This window comes from Python bivittatus, unplaced genomic scaffold, assembly GCF_059951505.1.
Source record: "Python bivittatus isolate LINGU-HERP-01145 unplaced genomic scaffold, Pbiv_v1 ctg000980_np1212, whole genome shotgun sequence".
Lineage (NCBI taxonomy): Eukaryota > Metazoa > Chordata > Lepidosauria > Squamata > Pythonidae > Python > Python bivittatus.
Genome location: NW_028277125.1, coordinates 39,152,091 through 39,167,907, shown reverse-complemented (window position 1 = coordinate 39,167,907; position 15,817 = coordinate 39,152,091). Strand labels below are relative to the sequence as shown.

Below are 15,817 nucleotides of genomic sequence, written 5' to 3'. Positions count from 1 at the left end.
AATTGCAAATTAGGAGAAAATATCTATATACAGCTCTGTTCAAAAAACAGCAGCTACTACCTAAAAGTGAACAAAGGCAAGGTAGCACATTTTCTTCTTGCAAATCCCATTATCCCTAGTCAGCACAGCAAGGTGCTAATAGGGAGCATGGAAGCTGAAGAAGAAAGCACTAGACTGGTTTAGAATAATTGAGAAGTCTTCTCTTTGCCATCCCAAACATTCTCCTCTGTCCAAATGTTGAGGTTAATTGTTCCACCTAAGAGATTCCACGGTCTTTACTTGATGGATTGCCTGTTTATGAAATTACAAATATTCATTATAGTTATTACAACAGTGCTGTCAACCCTACAAGCTATCTAAAAGTACTGCTATCAATGTCAGAGATGCACAACAAGCTTACCAGTCTTTCATATTTGTGTCATATTTTAGTAGTGCTGAGAGAAGAAAAGTAAGACTCCCTCTGGATGGTAGCAAGACCTAACACACACACATTTCCATGGTGTAAATAACAGGAAACATCTGGTAGTTTAACAGAAGAGAGGTCAACAATTTGGAGAGGTAGCAGTTATATGCTCACGCCTCCAATCTGAGTAAGGATAGAGATAGGTGTAACTGCAAGATGACAAATCAAGATATTGGAGAAATATTTTTTAACCAATACCTTCAAATATGGGCCAAAGAACATCTCAAAACCAAGGTAATACAAGATAAAGGAACCATGAAAAAATTATGAAAACTCATTAAGAGGGGCAAGAAAAGTAACATCAAAATATATTTTAAAACGGAATTTCAGTGTGGTAATTTTGTTAAAAACTCCTTTCTCTCTCAGTTGCTGGAGCCTAACTGCTCCAAATAGAGCACCAGTTGTATCCAGAATAAGAAAATGTCATTTGTTGTCTTCTGATCCATCCCAGAATTACCCTTGCTATTGTAAAAAAAGAGGTTTCAGAGGTTACTCCAACACCCTCTGCTTTTGTTCTACAACGACCAGCAGAAAAGACCACAGTTTACAGTACTTATTTCATTCATCCACAAGTAAGTCCATTTGTCTCAGTTTCAATAACCCTGCAGTCCATTATACACCTTCTGAACCGATGCTTGTTTTAGCAATTGTTTGAGACCTGCAAAATAATAAAATAACTATCACAATACAAAACATTCAAGACTGCTAACATATTAAGGGAAAACAAGGATCATTATTCCAAATTCTCAACCAGCATAAAACTCCCATAATGATATATGTCTAATTATTTTTCAAAAGGGGACAATTAATCGTCTTGACAATTAGCTAAAATAGAATGTGAACAAGCCAGGTGCCCTCCTGATAAAGATTCCAACTACTTTTCAGTCAAGCTATTTTGTTCTATAATGAGCAGTATTTCAAATTTATGATAATGGATGCTTTCTTGGTTGCCATTTATATCTTCTAAAATGTATTCTATAAGAGATCCCAGCACAGCCCTTTTAATATGCTATAACAAACTGGTTTTAAAAGTATATGCTGCTATGGGGCTATATAATTCAATAAATCTACTTTATTTCAAAACATGGTTATTTTTGTGGTTCTTAGTCCTAGATCAAAACTTAGGGATGAGTTTGGAAATCACTTAGTACTTTTTCTTGGTGATCTCCTCCTCTCTCTACTTCTGTGTCAATTCTGGTTTTCAGATCTCCACTAAGCTTTTTGTGTAGCCACTTTATCTTCTACTGTTTTCCATTTTTTTCTTTGTTGAAATTGTTTGCAGAACGAGGTCCTTTTCTTATTAGCTTCTGACATGGAATACTATTTGTTGTTGCTGATTTATTAAAACCTGCTTTCTTGATATCCAGATTTGTATTTGATTACACTCAGCTTTTAAATGTTTCTTTATGCTAAGAACCACAAAAATAGCCACCATGTTAACTTCCCCACAATCTTCCTTCTGCTTCTACTTCATCAACTCAATCTTCTTAATTGGTTAGTATCAAAACATGGATATCAGATGTTCTCTTTGATGCTTTTCTCCATTCCTTAAATTAGAAAATTGTAAGGAATGTCAGAAATTTTTCCACAAATTTCTCTGCCAGAAGATGTCAAGGTAATTAAAGTTCCACATTGCTGCTAGCTATTTATTTATTTAATTACAATTATAAGACCACTTATAATTTATGCCTCCTTAAAAAAAATGGCAGTTTGCTTTAGGAAAGCATTATTCCCATCTTCTCTGCTTAGCAGGTAACAATCAAGACCGACAACAGTACTGTTGGTTGTTTTCTTGGCTCATTGGTTTGCTGAGCAGGCATGGATACAACTCCTCCTTCCCGCACTTTATATTATTTCTGTTCTTTTTGAACAGATTGTATCCTCTGATTCCTACATTCCCATCTTAGCAATCATCTCAGTGGGTCTCAGTTATACCTACTGTCATATACTTAAAAGTTCAAACTCATGTTTTTTCCCCATATTCTGAGCATTAGTATGTTGACAACCAAGGAAATGAACTTATTAAGTCAATGTTCTTCCTGAATTATCATTATGGTACTACTATACACACCTTCTCGCTGTTCCCCAGTCAATTGTTCTTTTGGAAAATCAATATCAAATGTAATTATTAGAGAGCCTTTGATGTTATTGTTATCGAAGTTTGGAAGACCTTCTCCCTTCTTCCACAGCTTGGCTCCAGGTTTTGTGATTTTATCCCGGGCAATATGGACCTAACAAATGAAATATGTTGGAGATTTCAATAGGATTAACATTTTTAAATAGGGAGCCTTTTACAAATCAGAATCACAATGTCAATAGTGTATTTTAGTGCCAAAACATGTATTATGGAAACAGTAAAAAGGATTCTTTGAAAATATTTTCAGACAAAAGTAATCTTCTACCTTACCTTATGTCCATCTAAATGAGCAATATCCATTTCAAATCCAACAAGAGCTTCCACAAGTGAGATAGTCACATTTGTATATAAATCATCTCCTCTTCTTTCAAAGACTGGATGCCTGTAGTCAATATATTAGAAGATTAATATTTTCTATTTCTTACTTTATCTGCCATGGCAAGTACATTCATTTTCCAGCACATATGTTAAATTAAAAAAAATTATAATTTAAAATTACTGACAAGTTGGGAATTATGTATTTTCTGAAGAAATCAATTTAAAACATTTTGAAATTTGTTGAGTGAATATAGTCATGCAAAGTAATTTTGCATCATGATTAGAATTAAATTTGCATTTGCCCTAACACTGTAGTGATATTAATTCTAGTTTTACATACTAGTATTTAGATATGTGTAAGATATCTCTAGGTCTGTTATAAAATGGCATAGAAGAAACTTTCTTTAGATCTTCATAGCAACTCTTTGTGAGTTTCCTCTGCAATTATCTTTAGATACTCAATACGGATATTTTTGCCAGAAACAACTCAACTCACTTAGGTCTTTGGTAATAGTTAAGAAAGGTTCAATCTGCTTCAGGAACCTACTCTTTCCCAGAAGCAAACACTTTTAATGCTCCAATCTGCCCACCAAAGCCTTTAATGGCACAGCACTTAGTGTGTTCACTGATGAGTTAACATAGGAAAACCATTGGTAAATTATTTGGTAAAGAAGAGAAACTTACTTAAGAACTTTTATTCGGAAGCGCAAGTCACCTGGTTCTCCATCAACATGGGGTTCACCTGATGAAGTTTGAACATGTGTTAGGTATGTTTAAATGGTTCAAAACTAGACTATCTCCTAATTCTGAAACCTTAATTCAATGTTCCTTTAAGCTTTCCAAAATGACATGATCTACCAGGATGGGGACCTTTTCCTCAAACTCTGTCCTTATGACTTAACGAAATTCAATATATATGGTTAGTTCAAAAAGCATTGGTACACATTATTCAGGCCACAAAGTCTGAAAAGATAAGGTTACAACTGGTTAGACTGAATGTGAAAACCTGGTAAACTGCCTCTTTTTGTCTGCATAAAAATCTAAGGTTAGCACAAATATTTTTTTTTGCCATAATCAATATGCCAATTCACACAGATTATGGAATATCTGGGAACAAGAACAAATATAGGTATTGTTGCAGGGAACATGGATAAAAAACATAAGGATGATAAGACTGAAATACAAATTTCTGTTTCCAGAGTCACAGGAATTCACAGCCAAATTCCCTTGATAATCATTATGTAAGGATTGTCAAAAGCTTATAAAATAAAAAACTAAAGGACAAATGTCATGACAAACAGAAGATTCATAATCTTCTGCAGAAACGAAAAAATTAAGTTCTGGTAGTGTTATAGGAAATATTTTTTTAAAGGCACAAAATGTTCCAAGTATATTTGAAAAAGTAGAGTAACAATTTGTAGCATAAACAAATCAGGGTCCAATATTCCAGCCCCAGTTTATTTCCATCAATTTGAAACAAATAAAACATTCAGTTTTTTTCACATTCCATCAATTACAACTTCCAATAAGATGTCAAAAGTTAAAAGAATAAAAATTAAAAGATGTACCTTCCCCTATAAAGGGATATTCCATCCCATCCCTAACACCAGGTTCTATCTCCACCTCTAACGTTCGTTCTTCATTTACAAGTCTGAGAAACAGGAAAATATCATCAAATATTTAAACAACACATGTACTTATATGAAAGCAGAGATATAATACAGCATTATCTAGAGCCTTTCTTCAATCAGACTATATTGTGCACTATTTATTTTACCAATGTTAAGTAAGTCTACTCTTATTTATAGTTGTGCTCATAGGTTTACATACCCCTTGCAGAATTTGTAAGATGTGGACCATTTTGTAAGTAAACATGAGTGATCAGACAAAACATGTTTTTTAAAATTTGTAATGTGATTTAAATTAAACTATTAAGCTTCACAGAATAATAGCACAATCATGAAATAAACCACAGCAATAAAGAAAATAATAAAATGATTCTCTTCAAAAGTTTGCATAACCTTGAATGTCTGGGCTGATAATATAGTATACACTTAAGTTGACACACACAGGTTGAGATAGCAATGAAGGGTAGTATCCATACCTCTGCCTTGTTTGATTGTAATTAGTGTCTCTGTATAAATAGTCAATGAGTTTCTTAGCTCTTGAGAAACCCTTGTGCATTTCATCCAGGGTTGCACTGACTTTGCTGGTTACTGAAGCATGGGGAAAGCAAAAGAATCATCAAAGGTTCTGCGAGCAAAAGTGGTTCAATTTTATAAATCAGAAAAAGGATATAAAAAGATACCCAAAGATTTGAAAATGCCAATCAATACTGTTCAAACTCTGATCAAGAAGTGGAAAATTAAGGGTTCCGTTAATACCAAACCATGGTCAGGTAGACCAAGAAAGATGTCAGACACAACTACCAGGAGAATTTGTCAGGATGCAAAGAAAACCCACAAGCAACTTCTCCTGAAATCCGTGCTTCTCTGAAACAAAATGATGTGGCTGTTTTAAGGAGATACTTGAACAAAAATGGGCTGCATGGTAAGAGTTGCCAGAAAAAAGCCACTGCTGCACCAATGCCATAAAACAGCCCACTTACCATATGCCAAACATCAATCACCTAGAGAAGCCTCAAAATCTCTGCACAAAATCATTTAGAGTGATGAGACCAAAACTGAACTTTAAACAACCATAAATGCTATGTTTGGAGAGGAGTCAACAAGGCCTATTCATAGGCCTATTCAAGCACATCATCTCTGCTGTGAAGCATGGAGGTGAATCTCTGTTGCGTGAGCTACAGCAGCTCAGGGAATTTAGTCAAAACTGATGGCAAGATGAATGCAGCATATTATCAGAAAATACTGGAGGAAAATTTGCATTCATCAGCCCGAAAGATGCACATGGGGTGCACTTGGACTTTCCAACGTGACAATGATTTGAAAAATAAGGCCAAGTTAACCCTTCAGTGGCTGTAGCAGAACAAAGTGAAAGTTCTGGAGTGGCCATCAGTCTCCTGACCTCAACATCATTGAGCCACTTTGGGGAGATCTCAAACATGCAGTTCATGCTAGACAACCAAAGAATATACGTGACCTGGAGGCTTTTTGCCAAGAAGAATGGGCAGCTTTACCACACGAGAAAATAGAGGGCCTAATTCACAACTATCACAAAAGACTACAAGCTGTCATTGATGCTAAAGGGGCAATACACAATATTAAGAACTAAAGTATGCAAACTTTTGAACAGGACCATTTTATTATTTCCTTTATTGCTATGGTTTGTTTAATGATTGTGCTATTCTGTAATGCCTAATAGTTTAATTTTAATCACATTACAAATTAAAAAAAAAGTTCACTTACAAGATGGGCCACATCTTACAAATTCTGCAAGGAGTATGTAAGCTTATGAGCACAATTGTATCTATGTAGCTATAGGGAACACCTCAAAACCTAGCTAAATACATATGCTGTATGACAGTGTTTCTCAACCTTGGCAACTTTAAGATGTGTGGACTTAAACTACCATGCTGGCTGGGGAATTCTGGGAGTTGAAATCCACACATCTTAATTGCCAAGGTTTAGAAACACTGTTATAGGAGGTAGGGCTGTACACGGCTAAGGATTTGAAGGGAAAATGTATGGACATTCACAAAGCACCTGTTGGAAACCCTTAGCACAACTATGTCTTCCTGGAATAACATAGCTGTCCTCTGCACTACAGTGCACCTCTAGGAAAAGATACATTTGGTTTAAAGAATTGTTAACAGATGCTACCATGCATCCTCTGAAGCCCTTTTTTCTATTTGAATTTGAAGCACTGCATTGCAATTGAAACACTCCTATTTGGCAGAACAAATTCTACCAGGGATGTAATAATGATAGAGTAATTATACAAGCCCCTTTCAGTCACCCAGAAGATTTTCAGGCATAGAAATTTCTCCGTCCTCTTTCAACCCATAAAAAAAACAATACTCTATGCCACCCTGTGGCTCCTATTGGTAATGTAATCATCCTCCCTCTGATATTTTTAACTATGTATGGTTACCAATTAATCAAGCACCAAATAGCCACAGGTCCTCAAACTCACTTGACATTGGGACACTCATCACAGACAACTTCTTGTGTCATCTGGAAACGTCCTGGGCCTAACTGGGTTGTCCTCATCTCCTGCCGGCAATTGCATTTCCGTTTCCCTGGTGCCTGTCTTGCAACTGGTTTGTTTCTAATAACCTGCAAAGAGGTAAAGAATAATTTTGTTGGATTCAAACTATACAATATGCAACACTTTAGCCCTCTCATATGACTAAAGCAGACAAAAATTCCATTTATAATCAATCTGCCATTTAGACTTTATAACATAATACTCTCCTGTACAAAGATAAGACAAAGGTAACAAGCATATTTTGACCTGCTGTCTTCAAAACGGAATAAATCTCTCTTTTTTTTTTTGTGAAGTTGTTTACCTATGCCCAGCAATATGAATAATACCCACAAATTATACCCTGGCTTTTCACTTAGCACTTAGTTTTGATTATTATTGATCTTTCCCTTATTATTTAAAATTATTAATACCTGTACCAATATGGAGGTTTATAATCAAAACTGAGCATGAAACTGAGCAAACTCAGGGAGGCAGTGAAGGACCGGAAGGCCTGGCGCAATATGGTTCATGGGGTCACGAAGAGTCGGACACGACTTAACGACTAAACAACAACAACAAAATAATCAAAACACACAATAGAATTAAGAATCCTCTGACCATGCTGGAGGACTGATCCAGCTTCCTCTTCAGAAGTAGTTAAAGAGAGCTAGTGTTATCTCCCCAGAAGCCTCAAAAAGGGAAAATATTAGCTACATTCCTAGACAGTAATTATAGTGACTATATTTAATTTTAAATATAATTAAATATATATATGTAATAGAAATAAAATTCAGCTTTTATCTTGATTACACTCATTGCTTTTTGGAGTATTTCTATCACCAAAGGCAAAGTGTGGCTCCTTATATGAAAAAAAGTTACACGCTCCTGTTATATATAAATAAGGTGACTGATTAATTTGAGTTGCCCTCCTATTGTTCTCTTCCACAAGCTCTCAGTACAGAGAGAACACTGAAAGCAGTTAACCAACATTTCACTATGCACTGCAATTCCACAGGAAATACACAGAACATCAGAGGGATAGTTTTGGTATTCTCTCATATTCATTCATTGAGAGAACTATTTCTAATAAAGAAACCTGAAAAACAGATTGTTGTATAAGCAAAGGAGATTCATTAAGCAGATTGCTTAACTTACTTCCACAAAATTTCCTGAATACACTTCCTCCAATGTAACTTCTAGGTCCACAATAATGTCACTTCCCCTTGGAATGTTCCTGTCTTGCTGACGAGGATTGCCTCCAAACATGAAACCAAAATCTCCAAAGAAACTGAAAAGACATGGATAATTATTCATTTAGCTTCCTTTCTATTCAATTTATAGGAGAGCAGGTAAGAAATGGTTAACTGATGCAACTATAGAGAGTAAGGAAGTTGACAGAGATTCACTTTACAAGATTCACAAGGAGCAGGAGGAGGTACAACACAATCAGACTTGCAAGAGTCTGTTATAGCCAATCTCAATAAAAGTAGTTTTAGCCTTCCTGTGGAGTTGATCTCTTGGTTTGGTCTACCTAATGGAGCTGACATTTAAGAGAAGCCAAAGACCTCACCTTTATTACTGGAGATTGGCTATAATTCAGTTCAGTGACTTAGGGAAGTGTCTGTCTGAGCTGCTTCCAAATGTTATCTGGACATTCTGGACTTAAAATGTTTTACCTCTTGTTGCCTTGGCAACAGAGCTTGCATATCTCTGTCAAGGTCATGTTCCTTACTCTCTACAGCAATTCAGGGAATTTTAGCTAAGATGAAACTCTATTTTGACAACCTTCTGTACTTGATATGGCTAAGTAGGGCTCTAGGGGAACTTCCATGGTATTACTAGCTAGCCATGGAGAAGTAAGAAGTACTGGAAAATCAGTACAGAATACATTTATCCTTGATTGCAAAAATGGAACTGATAGATTGGATAAAGCATCTGTCAGCTTCCTATAAAAACTGATCTTTTCTTTTTAGAAGAAAAATTTTGCCTGATAACAAAAGTGCCACACACTTCCTAATCGATCCACTAACTGTAAGCTCCAATATTCTATGTTGCCAGGCCTGTTGCTTGTATGAAATAAACTGATTAGTATGCCTTCACATAAATCCACTGGTTATGCAACTCAAGTACGTGCCATTGGTGAGTGGGCTTTCCAAATGTGAAAGAGTTCAGCATTCACATTCAGAATTTAAGTCAGGGTTAATCCCCACTAAACAAATAGCATGGGATGTGATTATGCTATTCTTTCTGTTGCAAGACAGCAGGTGCTATTGGTGGTTCATCCATGGCTTAGTGTTAGCTGAACAGGCAGACCTAGCATGTATTAATGAAACCTACATTCTCAGAAATGTGCCCTCCCAAGCTCTGGGTCCTGCAGTAGTTACAGTACCAAGGTGGGGGGCTGAGATGCCAATAATCTTTAGAGACAGCATAGCTCTGACCAGCAGCCCTGTTTTGGATCTTGCAAAGTGTGAATGCCTGTATGTCAGGCTAGGGCTCTTACTTATGACACAGCTTCTACATCCACAGAGTAATCGGCCCTGAGAATATAATGTGTGTAATTCAGAATAGAGGAATAAAGATAATTTCTCCTATGATGGTCTTGATCTTTGGAGAGTCCTGGACAAAACTTGAATGATGAGAAATGATTATATTTTTCATTTCAAACACATAAAACTTTTCCAGAGGTTTGCACAGGGCCATCATTCTAAGTGCACAATTAATTGTTATGAACAACTTTTTAACTCATTAATTAATATTGGTATTATTGTTCTGCTGGTATTTACTAATAGCAATTCTTATTGCTGTCTTGCATGTTGTTTAATATTTAATATTAATTAAATTAATTGAAATAATTTAATTAATATTAATAATACATTAATATTAATTAAATTAATATTTAATATTGGTTTTAGATGTTTCATTGTTCTTGCTGAACAAAACATGATAGTAATATGGCTGAAATTAATTAACACAGAAGTCCTCGTGCTTTACTATAAGATAACACTTTCTTATCATGCAAAAAAGTGTGAAGGAGCAAAGCAGACTTACTGTGAAAAAATATCTCCATGAGAACTTTGATGTCCTTCTTTCAACCCTTCTTCTCCATAGGCATCATACTGCTTTCGTTTTTCCTCATCTGACAATACCTACAGGAGAAATTAGTTTTATGCATGCATTAAACATAGGTTTAAAGTGCTTCTAAACAGGAATATGAACATAACTATCATTTTGCCTCCATGCTATAGTGATCTGACTCTTTTTCTGTTGGTCTGATATTTGTCCAGAAATAAATACTTTAAACTGAAAGCAGTTTATTGTGTCCAGACATAGGCCATCCTGCACCTAGAATATCATACCCAGAATTCCACAAATAGCTTCTGGTTCAGAAAACTATCTACTGGAAAATTGCCAGAACACACCTAAATGGCCAAATCATCATGTGGCCCATAGGCCTTTTTTGAAAAGTAACCAATACAATGCCACCAAATATTGCTGCCGCCAGGAAGGATCTGCCACCTTGATTTTCACAGCCACTTCTGCCCTGAAAGGCATACTGCCATGTGCCTTTGTGTGTCAGCTCCATCCTGCCACTATGCTGCTAACCACTGAACACCTGATTAGTGTGCCAGCTATTCCTTTGTGGCCCACAATTATTTTTAAGGTATCAATCTGGCCATTTTCCCTCTATGAGTAGTGCAGACCTGGTCTAGAGAAAAAGAACATTCCAGAGTTCTCTAGAACATTCCATTTGCACATACTAAATCTATTCCCAATTAATTAAGTGGATATGAATTAATCTTGAATTCATATTGACTTCTAAATACTATAAAATCAAATAGGAACATGTTCCATTGATTTCTGTCAGAAAAATATCCTCAGCAAAGGTGTTGTGTGTGCTGAAAAACAAATCTCAGGTTAGCAGAAACAAAACATTAACGCTGATAGAAGATTCTAAATAGAATAATTTTTGAGATCACATGACTATAATTCATAGGAATTACTGGGAGACAACCTCAACTGTTTTTCCTCCAAATGACACAGAATTGGCAATTCCAGGAACAGTGTAATGATTTCTGGAATTTAATTTTCCAAATGAAGTAATTTGTGGTGTTCTGGACCTGGTTTTCCCCTCATCCAGAACTTATGCATTACCAACTGCAGTCTAATTCTGTGTATTCAAAAGTAAGCCTAATTTAATTTAGCAATACTTAGTTTCATACAAGTTGGGCACAGAACTGCATTTTTCATAATACTGCACAATCTTTTATCTCTATATAACCAATGGTCAACTAGGTAAAATTAGCTTGCAAACTCCAGAAATGGTTAATTTTGGAGAGTTCTTTCTTACCAAATTATGTCACATCATTGCTTACACTATGCTGCAGCTTGTTCAGATTTGTTGTTCCATTTTGTCATAAGATATTTTACAGGACTGATTATACAAGTGCAACTAATAACTACTTAATTATCAAAAGGACATTTCAATCCTGTTTCAGAGGAAAGAGATTTAGAAGAAACTGACAGAAATAGGAGGAAGAAAAATAAAGGGTAATAGCTTAATCTGTTTATTTTCTTCTCTGTAACATGCTAGCTATACACTTTTCCATCCTGATGTGTATATGAGGAAGCTACATACAGGCATAGCAAAACTAATATTAAAGCATATCCTCATACATAAGCTTGGACTAGCATCTCCAAAAACAGTGCAAGAATCTGCCACACCTCTTAAGCTAAAGGCAAAAGGAGAGCTCCCTGAGCTTCCAAATTTGACAATTAAATTAAGCAGAAACCTCTGCTTGCCCCCCATAGTACAGAGCTATCTGCATATGAAAGGATTTTTACCTTACCATTAATCAACTTCATGAAAGTATTCTTACTTTAGCAGCTGAATTACAGGGCATAGTAAATGGTAGTACAACATTCTAACAAATAGTTTTGCAGTTTTAGACATCACTATATATTCTTTAATAGGGCAGCATGAATATTCATGTTTTGACATATTTGATCTCCTGCACTGGCATATTTAAAAGCAGGACAGAAATAAAAATCTTGTATTGCCTATTCATCAAAGGTAACACTATCCAGAAATCATTTTCAAGCACTCAATTAAATCAGCATTAAGAAAATAGAGATAACTTTTCAAGAACAAAAGTCTCATTAATGACTCCCTGTCACAAACACGTTACTATTTTCCAGTTAATGTCCAGCCTACCAAGATTTCATTGAAGAGAACAATCTAGGAAGCAAAGGATGCATATGTTGGCCACAGACTTCTCCTAAATACACTTACCTCATAGGCAGCCCCAAGATCCTGAAATTTTTCCTGTGCACGTGGATCATCAGGGTTTCGGTCTGGATGAAGTTGAAGGGCTAGTTTTCGGTAGGCCTTTTTAATATCTTTGACAGATGCACTACGAGGTACCCCCAAAATCTTATAGAAATCTCTCCTGAAAAGCAATGAAGATTGTTGCCTCTTATGATCCTCAAGTTAAAACATAGGGGAGAAAGACATGTTATGCTCTTCTTTGCCATAAGCTGATAATCACAAGAATTGCAATGTATAGTGAAAGTTCTACAAGCTTTGCATTCTAAGGATGGCAGCCATACGGTTCTTGCAAAGCACCACAACTCCCAAAGCGGGATGTCAGGTATACTTTGAAAGCATAACTTTAGTGACCCTGATATATAACCTGTGATTTTAAGGCTGTATTCTTAAATATATTTACTAGCCAGTTATCATGTTTAGGATTACATAGCAAATACTATGGAATTATGTAGATGGCAATCAAAAGTAAAAATGCCCTCAAGTCAAATTTCTTGTGACTTCATGGAAACATTCATGCATTTTAGCTTCTGGCCCTGGAATTTCCTGGTGGTTGCCCACTGAGGTATTACCCAGATCCAACTTTGTTTGGTTCCAAATCCAGACTACATTAGTCAAGTTATGAGGACCTGATGATCCTGGAAATTATTGTCATGTCTCCATTTTCTTTTTAAGGTGGTCAAACAGCAGTTGCAGAGCACTGTGGAGGAAGCTGATTATCAGTTGGGTTTCAGGCCAAGATTTAGTATGGAGATGGCACTGGCTGGACTTGTTGATGACCTGTGGTGGAGCTGGGATAGGCATGGCATCTATTCTTATACTCTCTGATCTGTCACCAGCTTTCAATATCATCAACCACTTATGGACCAGTTGTGGGCTTTGGGTATGAGAAGCACTGTTTTAGAGTGATTCTCCTCCTTTATCTGTGGTCAATATCAATCGTGTTTGATGAGGGGGGAAAGATCATGCCCTCAGCCCCTGATTTGTGGGGTGGCTCAGGGCTTGATGCTCTCTCCTTCCCCATTTAACATCCACACGCAAATACTGGTGGTGGTCATCTCTCAGTTTAGGGTCTTCTTTTTAGTAATGTTTTAAATTAAGATTTTATGTATTTATATATTTTATGTTTTTAATGTTTGTTGTGAATCGCCCAGAGTTCCCCCATTGGGGGGAGATGGGTGGTTGAAAAATTTAATTAATTAATTAATTAAATAAATATGCAGATGTTACTCAGTTGTACACCTTGACTCCAAGCCAGCCAAGTAATGTTGTCAATGTCTTGTGCCAGTACCTGGAGCTGTATCTGGCAGTATCTGGATGGATGGAACAGACTCAGGCTCAATCCTGCCAAGACCAAGTGGCTGTGGATCTTTATTCCACTCCCACCCCACCAGATCTGGAGACTTTCCATCTTTAATCTTGGATGGGACTGCACTCCCCCATTCATGACTGGAGTATAGTCTGGGGATGTTTACGACTAGCAGCTCCTGCTTAAAGAGCAGGTTGCAGCTATGGCCAAGAGGGTCTTTGCACAGCTTCATCTGATGTGTCAGTTGTGCTCATTCCTGGATCTAAAGACCCTTCAGACAATCACTTATGCCCCAGTCACCTCACAATTGGATTACTGCAATGTGCTCTACCCGGGGCTGCCTTTGAAGAGCAGTTAGAAGCTACAGCTGGTCCAGAATGCAACAGCACAGGCAGCATTCAATGTGCCTCGGTATGTCCATGACATCTGTGAGCTGCACTGGTTGCTGGCAAATGTCTGGTTCTATCTATAAAACCCTTCATGGCATAGGGCCAGGTTATTTGAGGACCACCTATTTCCAATGATTTCTGCCTGTCAGGTAAGATTGGGCAAAGTTAGTGTGCTCCAGGTCCCTTCAATCAAACAATGCCATCTATCAAAACTTAGGAAATATGTCCTCTCTGCTGCAGCGCCTGTCCTCTGGACTGATATCCCCCAGAGATCTGTGCAGCTCCCACCCTAATAACGTCCTGGAAGTCTTTAAAAACACAACTGTTCTCCCACCCCATGGGATAGGGTGTTTGTGAATCGTGTTGGTGGAGGGTTTTCTGGGGGAGAGATAGGTATATGGGATATGGTTGTCCAGACATTTCAGATCCTTTCTCTATTGTTTTTCTGTTTTTAAACTGTAAGCCACCCAGAGCTGTTTTGGAATTGGATGCCCTCCAAATCTAATTGACAAAGAAACAAACTGTAATCCTAACACATCTAGTAAGCCCTAGCCTGGGTAGGCCTGGCATAAGAGAAAATTCCACCCTTTATTTTTTCTTATATAGATACAGCATTTAAGCTGCATATGCCCTTGAATTCATTGGCAGAAACAGGAATAAAACTTTAAGTATATATAATTGCACTCAACGTGCTGAGGGGAAGGAATATCCTGCCTTTCAATAAAATTTTCAGAGGCTTACAATTTTTTTAAAAATAAAATACTTAAAAAAAAACAAAATGTAGTAAAAATAATAAAATTAAAATTATTTAAAAGCAACTATAATCAGTTATTTAAGCACTTAAATCATACGTCTGTTGCTATAAAATTACATCAAAGTAGGTGACAGGCAAGCTTCCCTGAGGAAACCTTTCCTAATTGGAATACTACTGAGAAAGTCAATAGCCAAGGATGGTAGCAGATTCAAATAACTGATTTCAGTATACGGACAGGTAAAAGTGGAGACAAGGCACAGAGATTCCAGCCACTGAAAAGAAGCAACAGTCCTAAAGAGAGCTTCATGAGTGAGCGGGACCTGAACCCGGGTACCTATAATCCTAACACCTCATTTTCACTAGACTCACCTGTCCCCGCCCCCGCATTTTACAACGAAGGACACATCCTTCATCTACCTAACTACGAAGGCACAGGAAATCGAACCTTTTCCTGGCCGCCCACGAAAGGAGAGGAAAAAGGAAATGGCGATAACCACCAAGACTCTCTGGAGGAAGAAACTGCGAGGAAGCAGCGAAACAGGGAGCCGTCCGCACGCGTGGGAAGAGGAAGACAAGAAACTCCCATTGTGCGGAGACTGGACAGAGAAGGCAGAGCGCAACAGGTCCAGCGGGCCTTTCAGAACAGCGAGTGGGAAAAAAGGCGGGGGGGGGGCTCCACCCTACCGCGGGGCCACCCGTAAATCTTGGCGCGGAAATGGGCTTTCCTTTCGGCCGCTTTTACCTCCCTGCACTCACCCAGCGATGGTGTCCCCAAGCAGGCACAGCAGCAGTAGAAGGAGGCCACCGAGAGAGCGGGGGGACATGGCGGGGGTCTAGTCGAACAAGCTCCGAGCCCCTACCTTCCTCACGCGCCGGTAACCATAGGCACAAAAGAGAACCCCAGTGCAGCTAAGTGGCCAATCAGAGCCCAGCACAGCAGGTTCCTCGTCGTTCGCCGCTGGCCAATCACAA

General features: G+C 37.6%; 1 protein-coding gene across 1 annotated transcript; it reads right to left on the bottom strand.

Moving 5' to 3' along the window:
• Positions 1 to 683: 683 nt before the first annotated feature.
• On the bottom strand, positions 684 to 15,758 carry DNAJB11 (DnaJ heat shock protein family (Hsp40) member B11). Its single transcript, XM_007433525.4, has 10 exons — positions 15,602 to 15,758; positions 12,361 to 12,517; positions 10,119 to 10,216; positions 8,223 to 8,355; positions 7,014 to 7,156; positions 4,487 to 4,569; positions 3,603 to 3,660; positions 2,871 to 2,982; positions 2,535 to 2,694; positions 684 to 1,121 (listed from the first exon to the last, which is right to left on the bottom strand). Exons 1-10 carry the CDS (start codon positions 15,667 to 15,669, stop codon positions 1,057 to 1,059), a joined length of 1,077 nt encoding a protein of 358 aa, XP_007433587.1. The 5' UTR covers positions 15,670 to 15,758; the 3' UTR covers positions 684 to 1,056.
• Between the last annotated feature and the right edge of the window lie 59 nt (positions 15,759 to 15,817).